This window comes from Anas platyrhynchos, chromosome 17 (assembly GCF_047663525.1).
Source record: "Anas platyrhynchos isolate ZD024472 breed Pekin duck chromosome 17, IASCAAS_PekinDuck_T2T, whole genome shotgun sequence".
In the NCBI taxonomy this organism is placed as follows: Eukaryota; Metazoa; Chordata; class Aves; order Anseriformes; family Anatidae; genus Anas; species Anas platyrhynchos.
In genome coordinates, this window is record NC_092603.1 from 294,751 (window position 1) to 314,859 (window position 20,109).

Below are 20,109 nucleotides of genomic sequence, written 5' to 3' on the forward strand. Positions count from 1 at the left end.
CAAACGCGGCCCCGGGGGGGGCGGGGAGGGCGCCCAAGATGGCGCCGGCGGAAGGGACCCTCCCAAAATGGCGGCGGGGGGGGTCACGTGGCCCGCGCGTCGCTATGGTAACGGTAATGAGGGGGAGGGGCCTGGTGAGGAGCAGCGACAAAATGGCGGCGGGTCACGTGGGCGTTGCCCCAGCAACGGGCGGCTCGGCGCGGAGCCATGAGAAAATGGCGGCGGGTCACGTGGTGCCTTCCCGCCCAACCGTTGCTATGGGAACGGGCGCTCCCGCCGAAATGGCGCCACGTGACCGCCCCTGGTTGCCGTGGTAACCAACGGCCCGGCCGGCCAAGATGGCGGCGCACCACGTGATCTCCTGTTACCATGGCGACCAGCCCCCCCTCCCCCTCCCCTTGAATAAAAAAAGCACAAAAGACGCCGTTTGCGGACCCAAAATCCTCTTTATTCGCCCCAATTTCCCCCTCCCCGAGTCGCCGCCGTCGCTCCCCGCGGCCTGGAAGAGAAAACGGCGTCAGTGGGGGGGGAGGGGGGGGGATTTGGGACGGGGATCGGGGGGCGCGGGGGGGCCGCGGGGCTCAGGGCGCTGCGAGGGCTCGTCACGGGCGGCTCGGCCTCACCGGGGGGCTCCTCATCGCCGGGCCCCCCCCCGGGCAGGGCCCTCGCTTACCGTGCGCGTCCGGGGGGGGGGGGGGGGGGGGGGGGGGGCGAGGCCTGGAAAACAAAAGGAAAAAGCCGTGAGGGGGGGAGCGGAGCCCGAGGGGGGGTAAATGGGTCTGGGGGCGTCGCTCAGGCGCTGCGGTGTCGTCAGGGCGCTCGGAGACTCTAGTCTGAGGGGATCATCACCGCGACGGGCCCGCGCCCCCCTCCCCGCCCCCCGCCGCTGTGCGTCCCCCGCTCACCTCCGGCACCAAGAGGCGGCGGGCGGCGGCGCGGGGCCTTTTATAGCCCCGCCGGGCCCCGCCCCCTGCAGGCCCCGCCCCCCGCAGGCCCCGCCCCCTGCCCTGAGATGGCGGTTGGCACCGAAACCACGCCCCCTCCACAAAGCCACGCCCCCTTCTTCCTTTTTAATCCCCTCCAAGCCCCTCCCACAGCCCGTAAGCCACGCCCCCTCCATAAACCACGCCCCCGTTGACTGAATTACTCCGGGCAAGGCTCCTCCCACCACAAGCCCCGCCCCACCACAAGCCCCGCCCCCAGGAGCCACCCCTCACCTCCTTTACTCCTCCCTAGGCCCCGCCCACCACCCATAAGCCCCGCCCCTTTCCCCAAGCCTCCGCCCCTCCCAATGCACGCCCACAGCTCCAAGCCACGCCCCCTACACATTTAAGCCCCGCCCCCAGCCCTCTAAGCCCCACCCCTCCTATAAACTCCGCCCCCTTCCTTCTCTTGCACAGCCCCACCCCAAACCACGCCCCCTCCCTTAAGCCCCGCCCCCTCTCCCTTAGGCCCCGCCCCCTCCCTGAGGCCCCGCCCCCAGAGCAGCGCACGGCCGAGGCAGGCAACTTTATTTTACCAAAAACACCAGAAATTGTACAGCCGGGGGGGGGCCGGGGGGGCCCAGCCGGGGGTCGGGGGGAGTTGGGGGGGTCAGGGGGGGTGGGGGAGGGGCCGGACCCCCCCGGGCTGCCCCCAGCGGGGGGAGGGGCGGCCCCGCCCCCTGTTTTTTTTTCCTTTTTTCCTTTTTTTTTGTCTTTTCAGGCCGTTTTTCTATAAAAGCCCCCGGCTCCCACGGGGGTGCCCCCCGGGGGGTTTCGTGTCCCCCCCCCCCTCCTTTGTTTCCTTCCTCTCCCCCCCCTCCCCCTCCCCAAAAATAACCCAAAAGCAGCTCCTGGGGGGGGGCGGCCGCAGAGCTGGGGGCGAGGAGGCGGCGGCGGCGACGGGGCCTTATCGGGTCTGCTCGACTGGGGGGGGAAAATGGGGAAAAAAGGGGGAAAAATGGGAAAAATCGGTGAGACAGCCCAAACAGCAACAAAACCACCCCAAACTGCAACAAAACCACCCCAAAAAGGCCCAAAATGAGACCAGAGAGCCCCAAATGGCCCCAAAATAAGCCCAAAGAGCCCCAAAAAGCACCCAAAACAACCCCAAGCCCCTAAAAGTCCCAACATGAACCCAGAAAGCCCCAAAACAACCCCAAAGAGCACCCAAAGAGCTATAAAAGGACCCCAGAAAGCTCCAAAAGGGCCCTAAAGGCCCCCAAAAGTCCCAAAATAGCTTTTTATGACCCCAAGGAGCTCAGAAACCAGCCCTCAAAGCCCAAAACCACCCTGCAGAGCCCCAAAATGGCCCCCAAAAAAGCCCCAAGCTCCCCAAAAATACCCACAGCCCCCCAAAACCACCCCCAAGGCCCCCAAAATGCCCCTATCTCCCCCAAAACTGCCCCAAGTCCCTAAAAAGCCTAAAGGCCCCCAAAACCACCCCCAGGCTCACAAGGAGCTCAGAAACCACCCTGCAGAGCCCCAAAATGGCCCCCCGAAAGCCCAAAAGCACCCCAAAACCACTCCCAGCTTCCCAAAAACCACCCCCAGGTCCCCAAAACCCCCCAAAGCCCCCCAAAACCACCCCCAGCCTCCACAAGGAGCTCAGAAACCACCCCTCAAAGCCCCAAAACCACCCTGCAGATCCCCAAAATGACCCTCAAAACACCCCCAACACCCCAAAACCACCCCCAGCCTCCACAAGGAGGTCAGAAACCACCCTGCAGAGCCCCAGAATGGCCTTAAAAAAGCCCAAAAGTGCCCCAGAACCACCCCCAGCCCCTCAAAAACCACCCCCAGACCCCCAAAACCCCCCCAAAACAGCCCAAAGTCCCCCAAAACCCCCAAAAACCACCCCCAGCCTCCACAAGGAGCTCAGAAACCACCCCTCAAAGCCCCAAAACCACCCTGCAGAGCCCCAAAATGACCCTCCAAAAACCCCCAAGTGCCCCCAAACCACCCCAAGCTGCCCCCAAACCCCCCAAAAACCCCCCCAAACCCCCAAAGCCCCCCAAAAACCACCCCCAGTCTCCACAAGGAGCCCAAAAAGCACCCCTTAAAGCCCCAAAATGACCCTCAAAAAACCCCCAAGTGCCCCCAAACCGCCCCAAACCCCCCCAAAATCCCCCCAAACCGCCCCAAGCCCCCAAAACCCCCCCAAAATCCCCCCAAACGGCACTGACTGTAGGAGGAGATGTCGATCTCGTCGGGCAGCTCGCTGATGTTGACCTCGAAGCGGTCCTGCACGTCGTTGAGGATTTTGGCGTCGTTCTCGTCCGACACGAAGGTGATGGCCAGCCCCTTGGTGCCGAAACGCCCGGCCCGCGCCACCTGGGGGGGGGCAGCAATTAACGGGGGCGCTAACGAGCTTTGGGGGGGGGTGAGGGGGCGCAGGGGGGGCCTACCCGGTGCAGGTAGGTGTCCGAGTCCTCGGGCATGTCGTAGTTGAAGGCGATGTTGACGCGCTCGATGTCCATGCCGCGCCCAAACAGGTTGGTGGCCACCAGGATGCGGCGCTGGAAGTCCTTAAACTGCTGGTAGCGGGACAGCCTGGGGTGGGGACGCGAGAATTTGGGGGGGGACGACCCTAAATCGTCCCCCCAGCAGCCTAAAATGTCCTGTTCCTGCTTTATTAGTGCTCGGTCTGTGGTATGCTGGGGTGGGTGGGCCAAAAATGGCCCTAAAATGCCCCAAAACTGCACCTGAAAACCCCGAAATGCTCCCAAACGGCCCCAAAACACCAATGGAAACCCTAAAATGCCCCCAAAACCATCCCTGGAAACCCCAAAATGCCCCAAAACCCCCAATAGAAACCCCAAAATGCCCCAGAACTGCCCCTGGAAACCCCAAATGCCCCAAAACCACCCCAAAATGCCCCAAAAACAGCAATGGAAACCCCAAAATGCCCCAAAAACTGCCCATGGAAACCCCAAAACGCCCCATAACCGCCCTAAAATGCCCCCAAAACACCAATGGAAACCCCAAAATGCCCCAAAACCACCCCCAAACAGCCCTAAACTGCCCCCCAAACAACCCCAAAATGGCCCCAAAGCCCCCCAAGCCCCCCTAAAACAACCCAGAAGCCCCCAAAACACCCCCAAAACGAGGTGCTCCCCACTCCTTGCCGCTCCTCCTGTGGCATGCTGCAGTGAATGGCCCAAAAACGGCCCAAAAACACACCCAAAATGCCCCAAACTGGCCCCAAAACACCCCAAACCGGCCCCAAAGCCCCCCAAGATCCCCCAAAGTAACCCAAAAGACCCCAAAACGAGGTGCCCCCCCCCCTTACCGCTCCTCCTTCAGCATACCACGATTGGGGGCCCCAAAACACACCCAAAATGCCCCAAACCAGCCCCAAAACACTCCAAAAGGGTCCTAAAGCCTCCAAAGCCCCCCCGAAACAACCCAAACCCCCCCAAAACGAGGCGCCCCCCCCCCTCACCGCTCCTCCTGCGGCATGCCGCGGTGGATGGCGATGGCGGGGAAGTTCTGCTCCACCAGCAGCTGCGCCAGCGCGATGCAGCGCTGCACCGACTTGACGAAAATCACCACCTGGGGGGGCCAAAATTGGGTCAAAATCGGGAAAAAGCAGGGCGAGGACCCCCCTGCAACACCGGGAGACCCCCCCAAAACACTCAACCCCCCCCAGAACACGCAGGGAGCGCCCAGACACAGGCACAGCGCAGCCCTGCTGAACGAGGGGCGATTTGCTCCAAAATGAGGAGTTTTTTTCCCCAAAATGGAGCCCCGCCCACCCCAAAACGGCCCCAAAACGCCCCCCCGGACCTGGTTGAACTCGAGGACGTCGAGCAGGTCGAAGAGCTTGCGGTTCTTCTCGTTGTCCTTCAGCTTGACGTAGTACTGCTGCAGCCCGTGCAGCGTCAGCTTCGTCTCGTCGTCCACGAAGATCTCCATGGGCTGGGGGGGGGAGAGGGGTCAGCCCCACGGCGGGACGGCCCCATAGGGAAAGCCCTGCCCCATAGCAAGGAGCCTGCCCTATAAGAAAGGCCCTGCCCCATAGGGAAAGCCCTGCCCCACAGAGATCTGCCCTATGGGAAAGGCTCTGCCCCATAGCAAAGGTCCTGCCCCATAAGTAAGGCTCTGCCCCACACACATCTGCCCCATAGTGGGGAGCCCACCCCACAGGGATCTGCCCCATAGAAAAGGCTCTGCCCCACAGGAAAGGCCCTGCCCCATAGCGAGGAGCCTGCCCTATAAGAAAGGCCCTGCCCCATAGGGAAAGCCCTGCCCCACAGAGATCTGCCCTCTAGGAAAGGCTCTGCCCCACAGGAAAGGTCCTGCCCCATAGCGGGGAGCCCACCCCACAGGGATCTGCCCCATAGGAAGAAACCTGCCCTATAAGTAAGCTTCTGCCCCACAGGAAAGGCCCTGCCCCATAGTGAGGAGCCTGCCCTATAAGTAAGGAGCCTCCCCATAGAAAAGGCCCTGCCCCACAACTAAGGCTCTGCCCCGTAGTGAGAAATCTGGCCCATAAGTAAGGTTCTGTCCTATAAAAGTGGCTCTGCCCCATAGCGGGGAGCCCACCCCATAGAGACCTGCCCCATAGGAAAGGCTCTGCCCCATAAGAAAGGCCCTGCCCCATAGGGAAAGCCCTGCCCCACAGAGATCTGCCCTCTAAGAAAGGCTCTGCCCCACAGGAAAGTTTCTGCCCCATAAGTAAGGCTCTGCCCTATAGGAAAAGCCCTGCCCCATAACTAAGCTTCTGCCCTATAAGAATGGCTCTGCCCCATAGCGACGGGCTTACCCCATACCCCATAATGAGGATCCTGCCCCATAGCGGGGTCCCTGCCCTATGGGGGGGGTCCTGCCCCATAGCAGGGGGTCCTACCCATAGTGGGGCCCCTGCCCCACACCTGGGTCCGGGCCGTCCCTTGTGCCAGGGAGGAGGAGGAGGAGGAAGGAGGGGGGTGGGGGCAGAAATTTGGGGGCTGGGGGGGGTCAGGAATTTTGGGGGGAGTCACAAGGGGGTCAGGAATTTGGGGAGGGGTCTGGAGGGGTCACAGGAGGGGTCTGGGGGGTCCTTGCCTCTGTCTCCTTGCGCCGGGGAGGAGGAGGAGAAAGGAGAGGGGGAGCAGGAATTTGGGGGTCGGGGGGGGTCAGGATTTTTTTGGGGGTTGTGAGGGATTTTGGGGGGGTGTGAGGATTTTGGGGGGTGAGGAATTTTGGGGGGGGGGTCAGCGCTCACGTCCTGCATGAACTTGCGGCAGACGGGGCGGATCTCCTTGCTGAGCGTGGCGCTGAACATCATCACCTGCTTCTCGTGCGGCGTCATGCGGAAAATCTCCTGCACGTCCCGCCGCATGTCTGCGGGGCAGCGTCAGCACCAAAAAACACCCCAAAATGCCCCAAAACGGCCCCAAAACCAGCCCCGAATCTCCTGCACGTCCCGCCGCATGTCTGCGGGGCAGCGTCAGCACCAAAAACACCCCAAAATGCCCCAAAATGGCCCCAAATCTCCTGCACGTCCCGCCGCATGTCTGTGGGGCAGCGTCAGCACCAAAAACACCCCAAAATGCCCCAAAATGGCCCCAAAACCAGCCTCAAAACCCCACATCTCCTGCACGTCCCGCCGCATGTCTGCGGGGCAGCGTCAGCACCAAAAACACCCCAAAATGCCCCAAAATGGCCCCAAAACCAGCCCCAAATCTCCTGCACGTCCCGCCGCATGTCTGAGGGGCAGCGTCAGCACCAACAGAACAGCCCAAAATGCCCAAAAATGGCCCCAAAACCCGCAAGAGAACACTCAAAATGCCCCCAAAACAACCCAAGAATGCCCCGAAATGCCCTGAAACAGCCCCAAAACCCCAAATCTCCTGCACATCTCGCCGCATGTCTGCAAGGCAGCGTCAGCAGCGCCCAAAAACAGCCCAAAAGGACCTGAAACGGCCCCAAAATGCCCTTAAAGCCCCTCAAAATGACCTCCAATGTCCCCAAACTGGCCCCCAGCCCCCCCAAAATGTCCCCAAAGCCCCCAAAATGACCTCAGTGCCTCAAAATGACCCCAAGTCCCCCCTCAAATGACCCCAGTCCCCCCCAAGCGCCCTCAAGATGCCCCCAAAGCCCCCCAAGACGCCCCAAAATGACCTCCAATGCCCCCAAAATGCCCCCAAAGCCCCCAAATGACCCCCAGCCCCCCCAAAATGCCCCCAAAGACCCCAAAACACCCTCAAACTCCCCAAAGTGACCCCCAGTGACCCCAAGACGCCCCCAAAGCCCCCTCAAAACCCCCCAAACTGCCCCCAAAGCCCCCCAAAAGCCCCCCAGCCCCCCCAATGACCCCAACCCACCCCAAACTGTCCCCAAAGCCCCCAAAATGACCCCAAGCCCCCCCCAAAACACCCCTAATACACCCTCAAACTCCCCAAAGTGACCCCCAATGACCCCAAGACTCCCCCTAAGCCCCCTCAAACCCTCCAAAACGCCCTCAAAAGCCCCCGAACTGACCTCCAGCCCCCCCAAATGCCCCCCAGCCCCCCCAAAATGCCCCCAAAACCCCCCAAAACACCCCTAATACACCCTCAAACTCCCCAAAGTGACCCCCAATGACCCCAAGACGCCCTCAAAGCCCCCTCAAACCCCCCAGACTGACCTCCAGCCCCCCAAAAGCCCCCCAGCCCCCCCAAATGACCCCAACCCACCCCAAACTGTCCCCAAAGCCCCCCCCAAAACACCCCTAATACACCCTCAAACTCCCCGAAGTGACCCCCAGTGACCCCAAGACTCCCCCTAAGCCCCCTCAAACCCTCCAAAACGCCCTCAAAACCCCCCAAACTGCCCCCAAAGCCCCCCCAAATGCCCCCAGCCTCCCCAAAATGCCCCCAAAACCCCCCAAAACACCCCTAATACACCCGCAAACTCCCTAAAGTGACCCCCAGTGACCCCAAGACTCCCGCTAAGCCCCCTCAAACCCTCCAAAACGCCCTCAAAAGCCCCCAAACTGCCCCCAAAGCCCCCCCAAAAGCCCCCCAGCCCCCCCAAATGACCCCAACCCACCCCAAACTGTCCCCAAAGCCCCAAAATGACCCCAAGCCCCCCCAAAACACCCCTAATACACCCTCAAACTCCCCAAAGTGACCCCCAATGACCCCAAGACTCCCCCTAAGCCCCCTCAAACCCTCCAAAACGCCCTCAAAAGCCCCCAAACTGCCCCCAAAGCTCCCCCAAACTGCCCCCAAAGGCCCCAAAATGCCCCCAAAACCCCCCAAAACACCCCTAATACACTCTCAAACTCCCCAAAGTGACTGCCGATGACCCCAAGACGCCCCCAAAGCCCCCTCAAACCCCCCAGACTGACCTCTGCCTCCCCCAAACTGACCTCCAGGCCCCCCAAACTGCCCCCAAAGCCCCCCCAAAACCCCCCCAGCCCCCCCAAAATGCCCCCCCCGTACCCAGCTGCTCCAGCATCTTGTCGCACTCGTCCAGGATGAAGTGCTTGATGTGCTTCAGGTTCAGGCTCTTGTTCCGTGCCAGCGCCAGGATGCGCCCGGGGGTGCCCACCACGATGTGGGGGCAGTTCTTCTTCAGCACCTCCTCGTCCTTCTTCACCGCCAGCCCCCCGAAAAACACCGCCACCTGCGGGGGGGCGTCAGGACCCCTTAGAGACCCCCCCCAGCAACGAGACCCCCCCACAACCCCAAATTCCCCTCCTGGAACCCCCTCAGGGAGAACCCGCGGTGCAATGGGAGCACCTGAGGGCACTGGGGGGCCCCAAAACACACCAGAACCCTCCCCAAAATCACCCCAAACCCCTCAGAACCCCCCAAAATATCCTATAACCCCTCAGGACACCCCACACAGATCCCCCTGGCAATGAGACCCCCACCCTGGCCCCAAATTCCCCTCCTGGAACCCCCTAAGGGAAATGCTGCGGTGCAATGGGAGCACCCGAGGGCATTGGGGGGCCCCAAAACACACCAGAATCCCCCCAAAATGCCTCTGAACCCCCCCCAAAAATACCCTATAATCCCTCAGGATCCCCCAGAGACCCCCAAAAACTCCTCTAAACCCCCCCAGGTCCCCCTTAGGGCCCCCCAAACCCCCTTAGGACCCCCAGGCTCCCTGCCAACCCCCTCAGGACCCCCTTAAGACCCCTCCAGGATCCCCCCAAACCCCCCAGGCTCCCCCCAATCCCCCTCAGGACCCCCTCAAACCCCCCCAGGACCCACCAAACCCCCTCAGGACCCCCTCAGGACCCCCCAGTCTCCTCCCAACCCCCCCAGGACCCCCCCCAAACCCCCAGACACCCCCCAAACCCCCCAGGACCCCCCCCAAACCCCCCCAGGCTCCCCCAACCTCCTTCAGGCCCCCCTTAAGAACTCCCCAGGTCCCCCCAAGCCTATCAGGACTCCCTCAAACCCCCTCAGGACCCCCTCAGAACCCCCCAGTCTCCTCCCAAACCCCCCCAGGCCCCCCCCAAACCCCCCAGGACCCCCCCAAACCCCCCAAAACCCCCCCCGGACCCCCATCCGCGCACCTTGACGCTGGGCATGTACTTGGAGAAGCGCTCGTACTCCTTGCTGATCTGGAAGGCCAGCTCCCGCGTGTGGCACATCACCAGCACCGACACCTGCACCACGGGGGGGGTCAGCGCCGGCCCCCAGACCCCCCCCCGGGGTTAAAACCCGCCCCCCCCCCAGGCCTCACCTGCCCCGTGACGGGCTCGAGCTGCTGCAGCGTGGCCAGCACGAAGACGGCCGTCTTGCCCATGCCCGACTTGGCCTGGCACAGCACGTCCATGCCCAGGATGGCCTGCGGGATGCACTCGTGCTGCACTGCGGGGCGACACGGGGGGGTCAGCGCCCCCACGCACACGGGGAGCCCCCCACCGACACCCCACGGACACCCCCGGGGCACGGGGAGACACCCACGGGGACAGGGAGACCCAAAAAGCTCTGAAAAGATCCAAAAAGCGCTCCCAAAGCTACCTCGGGAACCCCAAAGAGCCCCCCCTGTGAACTCAAAGAGCCCCCCCTGGGCACAAAGAGACCCCAAAAGCTCCAAAGAGCCCCCCTAGGACTCCAAAAAGTCCCCAAAAGCTCCCTCTGGAACCCAAAAAGCCCCCCCCGGGACAAAGGTAGACCCCAAAAGCTCCAAAAAGCCCCCAAAAGCTCCCTTGGGAACCCCAAAAAGCCCCCCCTGGAGCACAAAGATACCCCAAAAGCTCTAAAGAGCCCCAAAAAGCTCCCCTAGGACCCCAAAGAGCCCCCAAAAAGCTCCCTCTGGAACCCAAAGAGCCCCCCCAGGGCACAGGGAGACCCCAAAGAGCTCCCCTGGAGCACAAAAAGCCCCCAAATGCTCCAAAAAGCCCCCAGAGAGCCCCCCTGAGACCCTGAAGTGCCCTCAAAAAGCCCCCCAGGACTCCTAAAAGCCCCCAAAATACACCAGGACCCCCCAGAAGGCCCCCAGGACCCCAAAAACCCTCATTGGAGACCCTACAGTGCCCCTAAAAGACCCCAGGGCACCCTTTAGGTCCCCCAGAAGCCCCCTAGGGCCCCCCAGGACCCTGTATGGACCCCAAAAGCCCCCCAAGGCTCCCAAAATACTCCCCAAATACCCCCAAACCCCTCTTTTGAGACCCTATAGCATCCCTAAAAGACCCCAGGGCACCTTTTGGGCCCCCCAGGACCCCGTAGGGACCCCAAAAGCCCCCCAGGACCCCCCAAAGCCCCCCCAGGACCCCGTAGGGACCCCAAAATCGCTCCCAGGACCCCCAAATCCCCCCCAGGACCCCCAAAAGCCCCCCCACCTTCGGAGGGGTGCTCGAAGCCGCAGTCCACGATGGCTCGGAGCAGCTCGGGCTTGAGGAGGAAGTCGCGGAAGCCCGAGCTGTGGATGGAGACGTAGGAGCCCTTCACGTCCTTCTTGGGGGGCGCCTCGGCCCCGTCGCCCCCCGCCGCGTTCTCCACCTCATCGTCCTCGTAGTCCAGCAGCTCGTTGTCCACGTCGTTCTCCGCCATGCTGGGGGGCTGGGGGGGGGAAACGGGGTCAGAAAGGAGCAAGGGGGGCCCAAAAAAACACCAAAAAGGGCAAAATGGGGAAGGGATGCGAAAAAGGGGCACGAAACCCCCCCAAAAAACACATGGGAGACCCCAGAAAATGCAGAAAGAGTTTAAAAGCCACAGGGAGCCCGAAAAATCTGCAGGAAACCCCCCAAAAAAACATGGGAGACCCTAAAAACTATAAAAACAACCTAGAAAGACATGGAGAACCCTAAAAATCTGCAGGAAACCCCTAATATCCTGCAAGAAATGCCAAAAACTGCATAAAGACCTAAAAAACAGCAGCAGAACCCCCCAAAGAAACCCATGGGACACCCTAAAGACTATAAAAACAACCTAAAAAACTACAGGGAGCCCTAAAAATCTGCAGGAGACCCCTGAAATCCTGCAAGAAATGCCAAAAACTGCAAAAGACCTAAAAATCTGCAAGAAAACCCCCCAAAGAAACCCATGGGAGACCCCAAAAATGCAAAAAGAACCAAAAACCCACAGGAAGCCCTAAAAATCTGGAGAAGACCCCCCAAAACAAACACAGAAAAGCCCAGAAAAGCTGCAGGAAGCCCTAAAAACCCACAAGAGACCCCAAAAATAAGCATAAAAAACACCCAAATGTGCATAAAACCCTAAAAATCTGCAGGACACCCCAAAAAAAACACAGGAGCCCCCAAAAAACTGTGAGGAAGCCTAAAGATCGATGCAAGATCCCCAAAAAAACACAGAAGACCCCAAAAAGTGCAGAGAACCCTAAAATCCTGCAGGAGACCCCCCAAAATCCTCCAGAAAACCCCAAAACCTGCAGGAGGCTCCCCAAAAAACCAAAGAAATCCCCCAAAACCCCCGGGAGACCCCAAAATACCACAACTGACCCCAAAATTCCCCATCCCGGGGGGGTCCCCTCACCCCCCCCCAATTCCCTCCCCAAATTTAGGCTCCACGGGGGGGTCCCAACCCCCTCCCCCCCCCCCCAGTTCCCCCCTCACCCCCAACCCTCCTCCCCCTCCCCCCTCCCCCGGCCCCGCCCCCTCCTCCGCAGCCAATCGCGTCCCTTCCCGCCAAGCGCGGCCCCGCCCCCCCGGCCTCCATCTCCTCTCCCCCCTCCCCTTTTACCCCCCCTTCCCCCCTCCCCCCTCAGCGCCCCCTCGGCCGCCGCCATCTTGGGGCCCACAATGGCGCCTCCCCCCCCCCCCTTCCCCGTCATCCCGCCCATCCCCTCCCGATGGCGGCGGGGCCGGGAAATGGCGGCGGGGGCGGGCGCGGCGGGGCCGGGCCGAGCTCCCCGGGCGGCCGCCGGGCTCCGATGGGCGGCGGCGGGGCCGATGCGGGGCCGATGTCGGGGCCGGGCCGCGGCGCCATCACTTACCCCGCCGAGCGCTGCGACCGCCGCGGGAGGGAGGGAGAGGGGCGGGGCTTCGCCGCTCACTTCCGGCCACGCCCCCCTCCGCCGCCAAGACCCCGCCGCGGGGCTGCCCGCGGAGATCGCCTGACGCGGGTCGCAACGGGAGGGAGGTCCTAAAGGGTTCCCCGCCGCCCCCCCGCGGTTCCGCCGCCCCCCGGATCGGTCCCCGCGGTTCTGTAATCACCGGGGGGCCGCGGGGGGGTCGTTCGGCGGTGGGAGCGGCGAGCAGGCAGCGCGCGGGGCAGCCCCGCGCTGCGGGGGCCTTCGCCGAGGCCCGGCCGCGGCGTCTCCATGGCGACCGGCGCTCCCTGCGTCGCCATGGCAACGGGCCGGACCACCGCGCCGCAGCATGGGGGGGGCCGGGGGGGGTTTGGGGGGCTCAAAAAGGGCTCCGGGGGAGTCCCAGAGGGCTCGGGGGGGGCACGGGGGTGGGGGAGGATCCCTAAAATTTTGGGGAGGGGGCAAAAACCACGCGGAGCCCGGCTGAGGGGGGTCCCGGTTTATTTTAGGCCCCCCCCTAAGGCGTGGTTTGGTCCGAGGGGCGTGGCTTCGCCCGAGGGGGCGTGGCCTGTCCCAGGGGGCGTGGTCAGCCGTAGAGGCTGATGGTGGCCAATGAGACGCTCTCGGTGGATTGGCTCCGCCCCTTCTCGTAGATGAGGTAGAGGAAGGGGGCGGGGCCTCGGGCCGTGGGGGGCGGGGCCGCGAGGGAGGAGTAGCCGCTGGGCCCCGCCCACACCTGCAGGCCCCGCCCCCACCACGTGGTGCCGTTGTCGAAGCTCCAGCGCAGCGTCAGGTTCACGCCTGGGGGCGGGGCCAAGTCAGGACACGCCCACTGGGGGCACCAAGCCACGCCCACCACCCAGACCACGCCCCCAGCACCAGACCACGCCCACCACCACTTGGCCACGCCCCCTCCGGGGACCTTTATGTCCTCTTTTGGCCACGCCCCCTTGCTGCAGGCCACGCCCACCACCAGACCACGCCCCCTCCTAAAGCCACGCCCACCGCCATCTGACCACGCCCCCATATTAAGCCACGCCCCCAAACACCCTCCCCTTACCCCCTCAGACCCCTCCCCCTCCCCAAACCCCTCCCCTGCCCAGGCTCCACCCCCTCCCCCAGTCCCCTCCCCCTTAAGCCACACCCACCCACCACCAGACCACGCCCCCCACACCAAGCCACGCCCCCAATCACCCTCCCCTTACCCCCAGACCCCTCCCCCTCCCCAAACCCCGCCCCTCCCCAGACCCCTCCCCCTTAAGCCACGCCCCCTGTCACCAGACCACGCCCCCTACGCCAAGCCACGCCCCTACCCCCCTCCTCTTCCCCCCTCCCCTCCCCCAACCCCCTCCCAGCCCCTCCCCCTCAAACCCCGCCGCCCAGGCCCCGCCCCCCCCCAGGCCCCGCCCCCCCTTAGGCCCCGCCCTCACGCTGGCTGGGGTGGGCGGGGTTACTGAAGAAGACCACGCCCCCCGTTGCCAGGGCGCCGGCGGCCACGGCCGGGTCCACCAGGGCCGGGTGGAAGCTGACGGCCTCGGGGGGGAGGCTGCGGCCCCCGTCCCAGCTGCGCGCCACCATGCGGCAGCGGCAGCGGAAGCCGTGCTGGTTGCGGATGTTGACGGCGATGGAGCCGTCGGGCAGCTCGTACGGCTGCAGAGACCCGAAAACGCCACGATTAGCCCCAAAAAACGCGGGTGTCGCACCCTCAGCGGTCCCCCAGGTGAAGGGGTCCGGCCCCATCAAGGGGCCCCCCGGAAATGGAGGCCTGAGGATTGGTTCCGCCCACAATTGTGTCCCCCCTCCCTGCCCCGCACATGGGGTCCCCCCCTGTGACCCCCCCAAATCTGCCCCCCCGGGTTCCCCCCCAAAATTTGTGACCCCCCCTTCTCCCCAAAATCCGTGCCCTCCCTCATTTTTGCCCCCACCAAGCCCCCCCACTTCTCCCCCTGCCCCCAGATTCCCCCCTTTTAACCCCCCCACCCCCCAAAAATCCCCCCAGACCCCCCCCAAACCCCTCCCAGACCCCCCCAAAACCCCCTCAGACCCCCCCAACCCCCCCCAAATCCCCCCAGACTCCCCCTAAACCCCTCCCAGACTCCCCAAATATCCCCCAGACCCCCCCAAACTTCCCCCCAAATCCCCCCAGACCCTCCCAAATCCCCCCCCAGACCCCCCCCCTCACCTGGCACTCGTCAGGTGCATCCGGGGCTGTTTGGGGACCCCGTAGGGGATCCCCTGCAGGACCCCCCCGCGGCGCCAGTGCCCCCCCCCGTCGTCGCTGAGCAGCAGGGTGACGCCGTCGTGCGCCTGCAGGGAGCCGTGGCCGCAGACCACCAGGCGCCCCCGCGCCGGCTCCAGCTGCTTCTGGGGGGGGGACACGGCACGGGGGGGGTCCACCAGTACAAATACAAAAATACCCCCCCGAAAAAAAAAATCCCAAAAAACGGCCCCAAAATAGCCCTAAAGTAGCCTGAAACAGCCCAAAACAGCCCAAAACAGCCCCAAAATAGCTCAAAATACCCCCAAATGGCTCCAAAATAGCCCAAAACAGCCCCAGAATACCCAAAAAGTACAACAAAGTCCCCCCCAAAATAACAGCCCAAAAATAGCCCCAAGAAGGCCCTAAAACAGCCCCAAAACAGCTCCAAAATAGCCCCCAAAACCCCCCCAACCCCCCCAAGTCCCCCCAACCCCCCCATTAACCCCCCCAAAGGTCCCCAAATCCCCCCTAAGCTCCCCAAAACCCCCATTAACACCCCCCAAAGTCCTCCCAATCCCCCCCAATTCCCCTCTAACCCCCTAAAGCCCCCCAATCCTCCCAAATCCCCCCCAAAGCCCCCCATTAAGACCCCCAAATCCCCCCCAAATCCCCCTCTGACCCCCCCAAATCCCCTCTAAACCCCCCCTTTTTGCCCCCCCCAAACCTGGATGCCGGCCCCCGGCCCGGGGGCGAAGACCTCGGTGCCGACGTCCCCCGAGATGTTTTGGGGGGCCCCCCAGGAGCGGCCGTCGTCGCGGGAGCGCAGCAGCGCGGTGCTGGGGGGGCTGCAGCGGGCGCGGTGGGCGCAGCGGGCGAAGAGCAGCAGCACCTCGCCCCAGACCCCGGGACCCCCCCGCGACCCCCCCACCACCGCTATCGCCCGGCTCAGCCCATCCCGCGCCCCCCCATCGTCCGCCACAAACTGCGAGGGGCTCCACGTGGCACCTGGGGGGGGCAAGAGGGGGGGGTAAGGGGGTGGGGGAGCAGGGAGACCCCCAAATTTTTGGAGCCTGTTGTGAGATGTGGGACAGCCCCAAAAGGTCCTGGACCACCCCCAATCCCCCCCTAAGCCCCCCAGGACCCCCCCACCTCCCTGCAGGACCCCTCCCAATCCCCCCAGCCCCCCCATTCGTCCCTACCCCCCCCAATGCCCCCCCAACCCCCCCAGGACCCCTCCAACCCCCCCAGGACAGCCGAATCCCCCCCTAACCCCCCCCACTGCCCCCCTACCCCCCAGGACCCCCCAGAGCCCCCCAAATCCTCCCAGGACCCCCCCAGGACCCCCCCAAACCTCCCCCAATCCCCCCCAGGACCCCTCACAACCCCCCAGAAGCCCCCCAAACCTCCCCAGGACCCCCCCAATCCCCCCCTAACCCCCCTCAATCCCCCCCAATGCCCCCCAGGACCCCCCCAAATCCTCCCAGGACCCCCCCAGCCCCCCACCCCCCACCTCCATCCTCGGAGCGGCGGCAGGCGATGAATTTGGCCCCCACGTCGGCAGCCGAGCGCTTGCGGCCCTCGGCGCAGGCCAGCAGAGCCCCCCCGGGGGTGAGGGTCAGCAGCGGCACCCGGAAGGTGTGCACCCCCCCGCGGCCCCCCCCGCTCACCCACAGCAGCTGCTCCCGCACCACGCGGGGGCGAACCTGGGGGGGGGGAAATGGGGGGGGTCAGGGGTGGGAAAAAGGGGGACGGGGATTTGGGGGGGGCATAAAGGGGGGGAAATGGGGGGGGGGCAGGGATGGGGGGCACCTGGGGGGGAAGGGACTAGGGGGATGAAGGGGGGCAGAAGGGGGGGGGGACAGGGATGGGGAGCACGGGGGGGTTTGGGGGGTATGGGGGGTCTTGAGGAGGGCGTCGGGGGTGATGGGGGGGCTCTGGGGGGGGCACAGGGGCGGGAGGGCACGGGGGGGGGCTTGGGGGCTGTAACGGGCACTGGGGGGGTCTTGGAGGGCATTAGGGGGGTCGGGGGGGGCAATGGGGGGGTTGGGGGGCACGGGGGGGGCATCAGGGGCAAGGGGGGGGGGGGCCCGGGGGGGTCCCTGGGGGGGGTCCTGGGGGGGGTCCCGGAGGGAGCATTGGGGGGGGGTTGGGGGGTCCCAGCCCTGCAGCCCCTCCCAACCCGGAAGTGTCGCCCCCCGCCATGACGTCACCCCCCCGCCATGACGTCACCCCCCCGCCGTGACGTCACCGTGTCGGGGGTCGCGGCCCAGGGGGCGGCGGCGGCGCCGAGCGCCAGGAGCAGGGCGGGGAGGAGGCGGGCGGGCATCGCGGCCCCTTTAAGAGCCGGGACACGTGACCCGGCCCCTCCGCCGCCACGTGACGCCAACCCCCCCCCAACCGCTCCACGTGACCGGCGCCTCACGCCGGGAGCGCCGCGCCTTAAAGCGGCCATGCCGAGTGGGCCCCACCGGGAACATAAAAACGCTCCAAAACCGCTTTTTTTTGGCGAAAAAAAATAAAGTTTTATTGCACGTCGCCTCTGTAGCGCGGCCCAGCGCCGCGTCACGGCTCGGCCAATCGCAGCAGCGGCCCGGAGGCTGTGGGGACGCTGTTTTGGGGGGAAAAAAGAGAAAAAGGTCAGCGGCCAGGCGCCTAGGTCAGAGGTCAGGGGTGAAAGGTCAAAGGTCAGGGGTCAGGGGCCGGACCTGCGCAGCAGCTCGGCGCCCAGCAGGTCCAGCAGGAGGTAGCGCAGCCCCAGGGGGGGGGGCGGCCGCTGGCCCAGCTCGGCCAGGAGCAGCTCCCGGTGCCGCGAGCGGCGGACGGCGCCCAGCAGCGCCCGGCGCCCTGCGGGGGCAAAGGTCACGGCCAGGGGTCAGGGTCAGAGGTCAGAAGGTCAGAGACCTAGAGGGAGCCAAGCCCTGGGGTCAGTGGAGGAGGATTGGGGGGGGGGGGGGTTTGGGGGGGGAGTTGGGGGCTGGGGTGGGTGAAGGGGGGATGGGGAGGGGTGGGGGGGTCTGCGGGGGGATTTGGGGGGTGGGGGCAGGGTTTTGGGGCCCCCCCTCACCGCGCACGAGGGCCCTGACGAAGCGGCCGACCCCCGGCACCGCCAGCCACCAGCTCCCGGCGTCGCGCACCGTCAGCACGCCCGCGGCCACCAGCTGCCTGGGGGGGGGGACACACAAAAATGGGGAGGGGGCACAAAAAAATCCAGGGGGGGCATCGCATCGACCCCCCCCACCCCCCCATGAGCTCCCCGGGGGGGGCCGGAGCCGCTTCGAGGGCTCTGAGCCCCCCCTGGGTATTAGGGGTATGGGGGATTCGGGGGGGGATTTTGGGGGGGATTTGGGGGGGTTTCGAGGAGGAAATTTGGGGGGATTTGGGGGGTTTTTGGGGTGGGGGGGTCCGTACGTGGCGTCGGCGTCGCCGAAGCCGAGGTCCCGGAGCTGCCGCTGGTCGTAGCCCAGCTGGGGGCAGGCGCCCACCGCCCCCTCCAGGAAGCGCCGAACCAGCCCCTCCGCGGGGACCCCGCCACCGCCTGCAGCACCTGGAAGGGGGCGGGGTCAGGGCACAGGGGGGCGGGGCCAGACGGAGGGGGCGGGGCCAGACGAAGGGGGCGGGGCCATAGGGAGGGAGCAGGGTCAGGGGTGGGGAGGTCGGGGGTAGATGGGGGCGGGGTCAGGGACGTGGCCAATGATTGGGGGCGGGGTCAGGAGCCAGGGGCGTGGCTAAAAGGCTGGGGGCGTGGCCAGAAGGCTGGGGGCGTGGCCTAGGCCAGAGGCTGGGGACAGGGGCTGGAGCCTGGGGGAGGGGCCTGAGGCCGGGGGCGGGGCTTGTTTTGTTTGGGGGCGTGGCCAGGGGCAGGGGGCGTGTCAGTGGGCGGGGCCCTCGCCTTATCTGCATATTCCTCGGTGCTGACCACGCCCAGCTCGTCCCCGCCCAGCCCAGGTGCAGCAGCCGCACGCGGCCCTCGTCCCGCAGCCGGTTCTGGGGGGGGGGCCGGTCGGATACGCAATTAATTAACGCCAATTAATGACAATTAACCCCAATTAACCCCAGTTAACCCCCATGAGCCCCAATTAACCCCAATGCGCCCCAATTTGCCTCATTCAACCACAATGGTTCCCAATTTATCCCAATTAATTGACCCAAATTAGCCTCAATCACCCCAATCAGCCCCAATCAGCCCCAAATAAGCCTAATGATCCCCATTAATTAGTCCCAATGAACCCCAATCAGCTCCAATCATCCCCAATCAGCTCCAATTCACCCCAATCAACCCCCATGAGCCCCAATTTGTCCCAATTAGCCCAAATCAGCCCCATTTAACCCCCATTAACCAGCTCCAGCCCCAATTAACCCCATTTAACCCCCAGTAATCATCCCCAACGAGCCCCAATCAGCCCCAATCAGCTCCCATTCACCCCAATGAGCCCCAACCAGTCCCAATGAGCCCCATTTAACCCTAATTAACCCCATTTAACCCCATTAATCACCCCCAATTCACCCCAATCAGCCCCAATGAGCCCCAATCAACCCCAATAAACCCCAACCAGCCCCAATTAACCCCATTTAACCCCCATTAATCACCCCTAATTCACCCCAATGAGCCCCAATTCCCCCCCAGCCCCAATCACCCCCAATCACCCCTAATTACCCCCCCAGCCCCAACCCCCACCAGGTGCCGGTCCACCGCGGTGCGGTCCCCGGCCAGGCCGTAGAGCTGATGGCGCAGCACCAGCGCGGGCAGCGCCGGGCCCAGCAGGCAGCAGGGGGAACAGCGCGGCCGCCTCCCGCAGCGCCGCCTCCACCGCGGCCGGGCCCCGGAGCCCCCGGGACCCCCGGGACCCCCCGAGCTCCCCGGGACCCCCCCGGAGCCCCCCGGGACCCCCTCGGGCCCCCCGGGACCGCCGGGCCCCGCCGCCGCCGGCCCATGGCGGCCCCCGGGGAGCTTCCGGCGCGCAGTGATGACGTCACGGGGAGGGCGGGGCCAAGGGAGCGGATCGGAGAACGGGGAGGGGGGAGTGGAGCGAACCATTGGGGGGGGGGGGGGCCGTGGGGCTGAACCATTGCGGTTATGGGGGGGGGTAAAGACCTGCTGGAACTGAACCATTGGGGATTTGGGGGGGTCAGAGGCTCCTGGACTGAACCATCGAGGTTTTGGGGGGGGTCAGACCCCCCTGGGCTGAACCATTGGGAATTTGGAGGGGGTCAGAGTACATTGGACTGAACCATTGGGGATTTGGGGGGATCAGAGGCTCCTGGACCGAACCATTGGGGTTTTGGGGGGGAATCAAAGCCAACTGGACCAAACCATGTGGGTTTGGGGGGGGTCAGAACCTCATTGGATTGAACCATTGGGGTCTGGGGGGGGGTCAGAGCCCACTGGACTGAACCACTCGGGTTATGGGGGGGGTCTAAGGCAACTGGGGCAAACCATTGGGATTATGGGGGGGTTCAGACCCCATTGGACTGAACTATTATGGCTTTGGGGGGGGTCAGAGAGCTCTGGAC

The 20,109-nt window shown here is 64.7% G+C and overlaps 2 protein-coding genes and 1 long non-coding RNA gene across 3 annotated transcripts; all 3 read right to left on the reverse strand.

Annotated features, from left to right (window-relative positions):
- Window positions 1–1,494: 1,494 nt before the first annotated feature.
- DDX39B (DExD-box helicase 39B) lies at window positions 1,495–12,519 on the reverse strand. Its single transcript, XM_072024760.1, has 11 exons — window positions 12,363–12,519; window positions 10,750–10,969; window positions 9,648–9,775; window positions 9,478–9,570; window positions 8,393–8,576; window positions 6,190–6,308; window positions 4,770–4,901; window positions 4,426–4,535; window positions 3,389–3,533; window positions 3,167–3,314; window positions 1,495–1,907 (listed from the first exon to the last, which is right to left on the reverse strand). The coding sequence occupies exons 2-11, from the start codon at window positions 10,958–10,960 to the stop codon at window positions 1,891–1,893; spliced, it is 1,287 nt and encodes a 428-aa protein (XP_071880861.1). The 5' UTR covers window positions 10,961–10,969; window positions 12,363–12,519; the 3' UTR covers window positions 1,495–1,890.
- A 363-nt stretch (window positions 12,520–12,882) lies between these two features.
- On the reverse strand, window positions 12,883–16,979 carry NEU1 (neuraminidase 1). Its single transcript, XM_072024761.1, is given in 7 exon segments — window positions 12,883–13,199; window positions 13,829–14,048; window positions 14,581–14,600; window positions 14,603–14,762; window positions 15,323–15,603; window positions 16,109–16,301; window positions 16,847–16,979. Coding segments are annotated over 7 exon segments (1,167 nt in total). The 5' UTR covers window positions 16,925–16,979; the 3' UTR covers window positions 12,883–12,984.
- Window positions 16,980–17,053: 74 nt separating this feature from the next.
- Window positions 17,054–19,432, reverse strand: LOC139998875 (uncharacterized). The gene is made up of 6 exons (XR_011803860.1): window positions 19,274–19,432; window positions 18,488–18,582; window positions 18,007–18,142; window positions 17,663–17,760; window positions 17,304–17,442; window positions 17,054–17,206 (listed from the first exon to the last, which is right to left on the reverse strand). It is a non-coding gene; the product is annotated as an uncharacterized lncRNA (long non-coding RNA).
- Window positions 19,433–20,109: the final 677 nt, after the last annotated feature.

Coding starts and splice junctions, on each gene's coding strand:
- DDX39B (XM_072024760.1), bottom strand. CDS start 10,960: ATGGCGGAGAACGACGTGGACAACGAGCTGCTGGACTACGAGGACGAT. Junction 9,571..9,647: donor TCGAGCCCGTCACGGGGCAG/GTGAGGCCTGGG, acceptor CCCGTGGTGCAG/GTGTCGGTGCTGGTGATGTG. Junction 4,902..6,189: donor GCCGCAAGTTCATGCAGGAC/GTGAGCGCTGAC, acceptor TCCCCCCCCCAG/CCCATGGAGATCTTCGTGGA.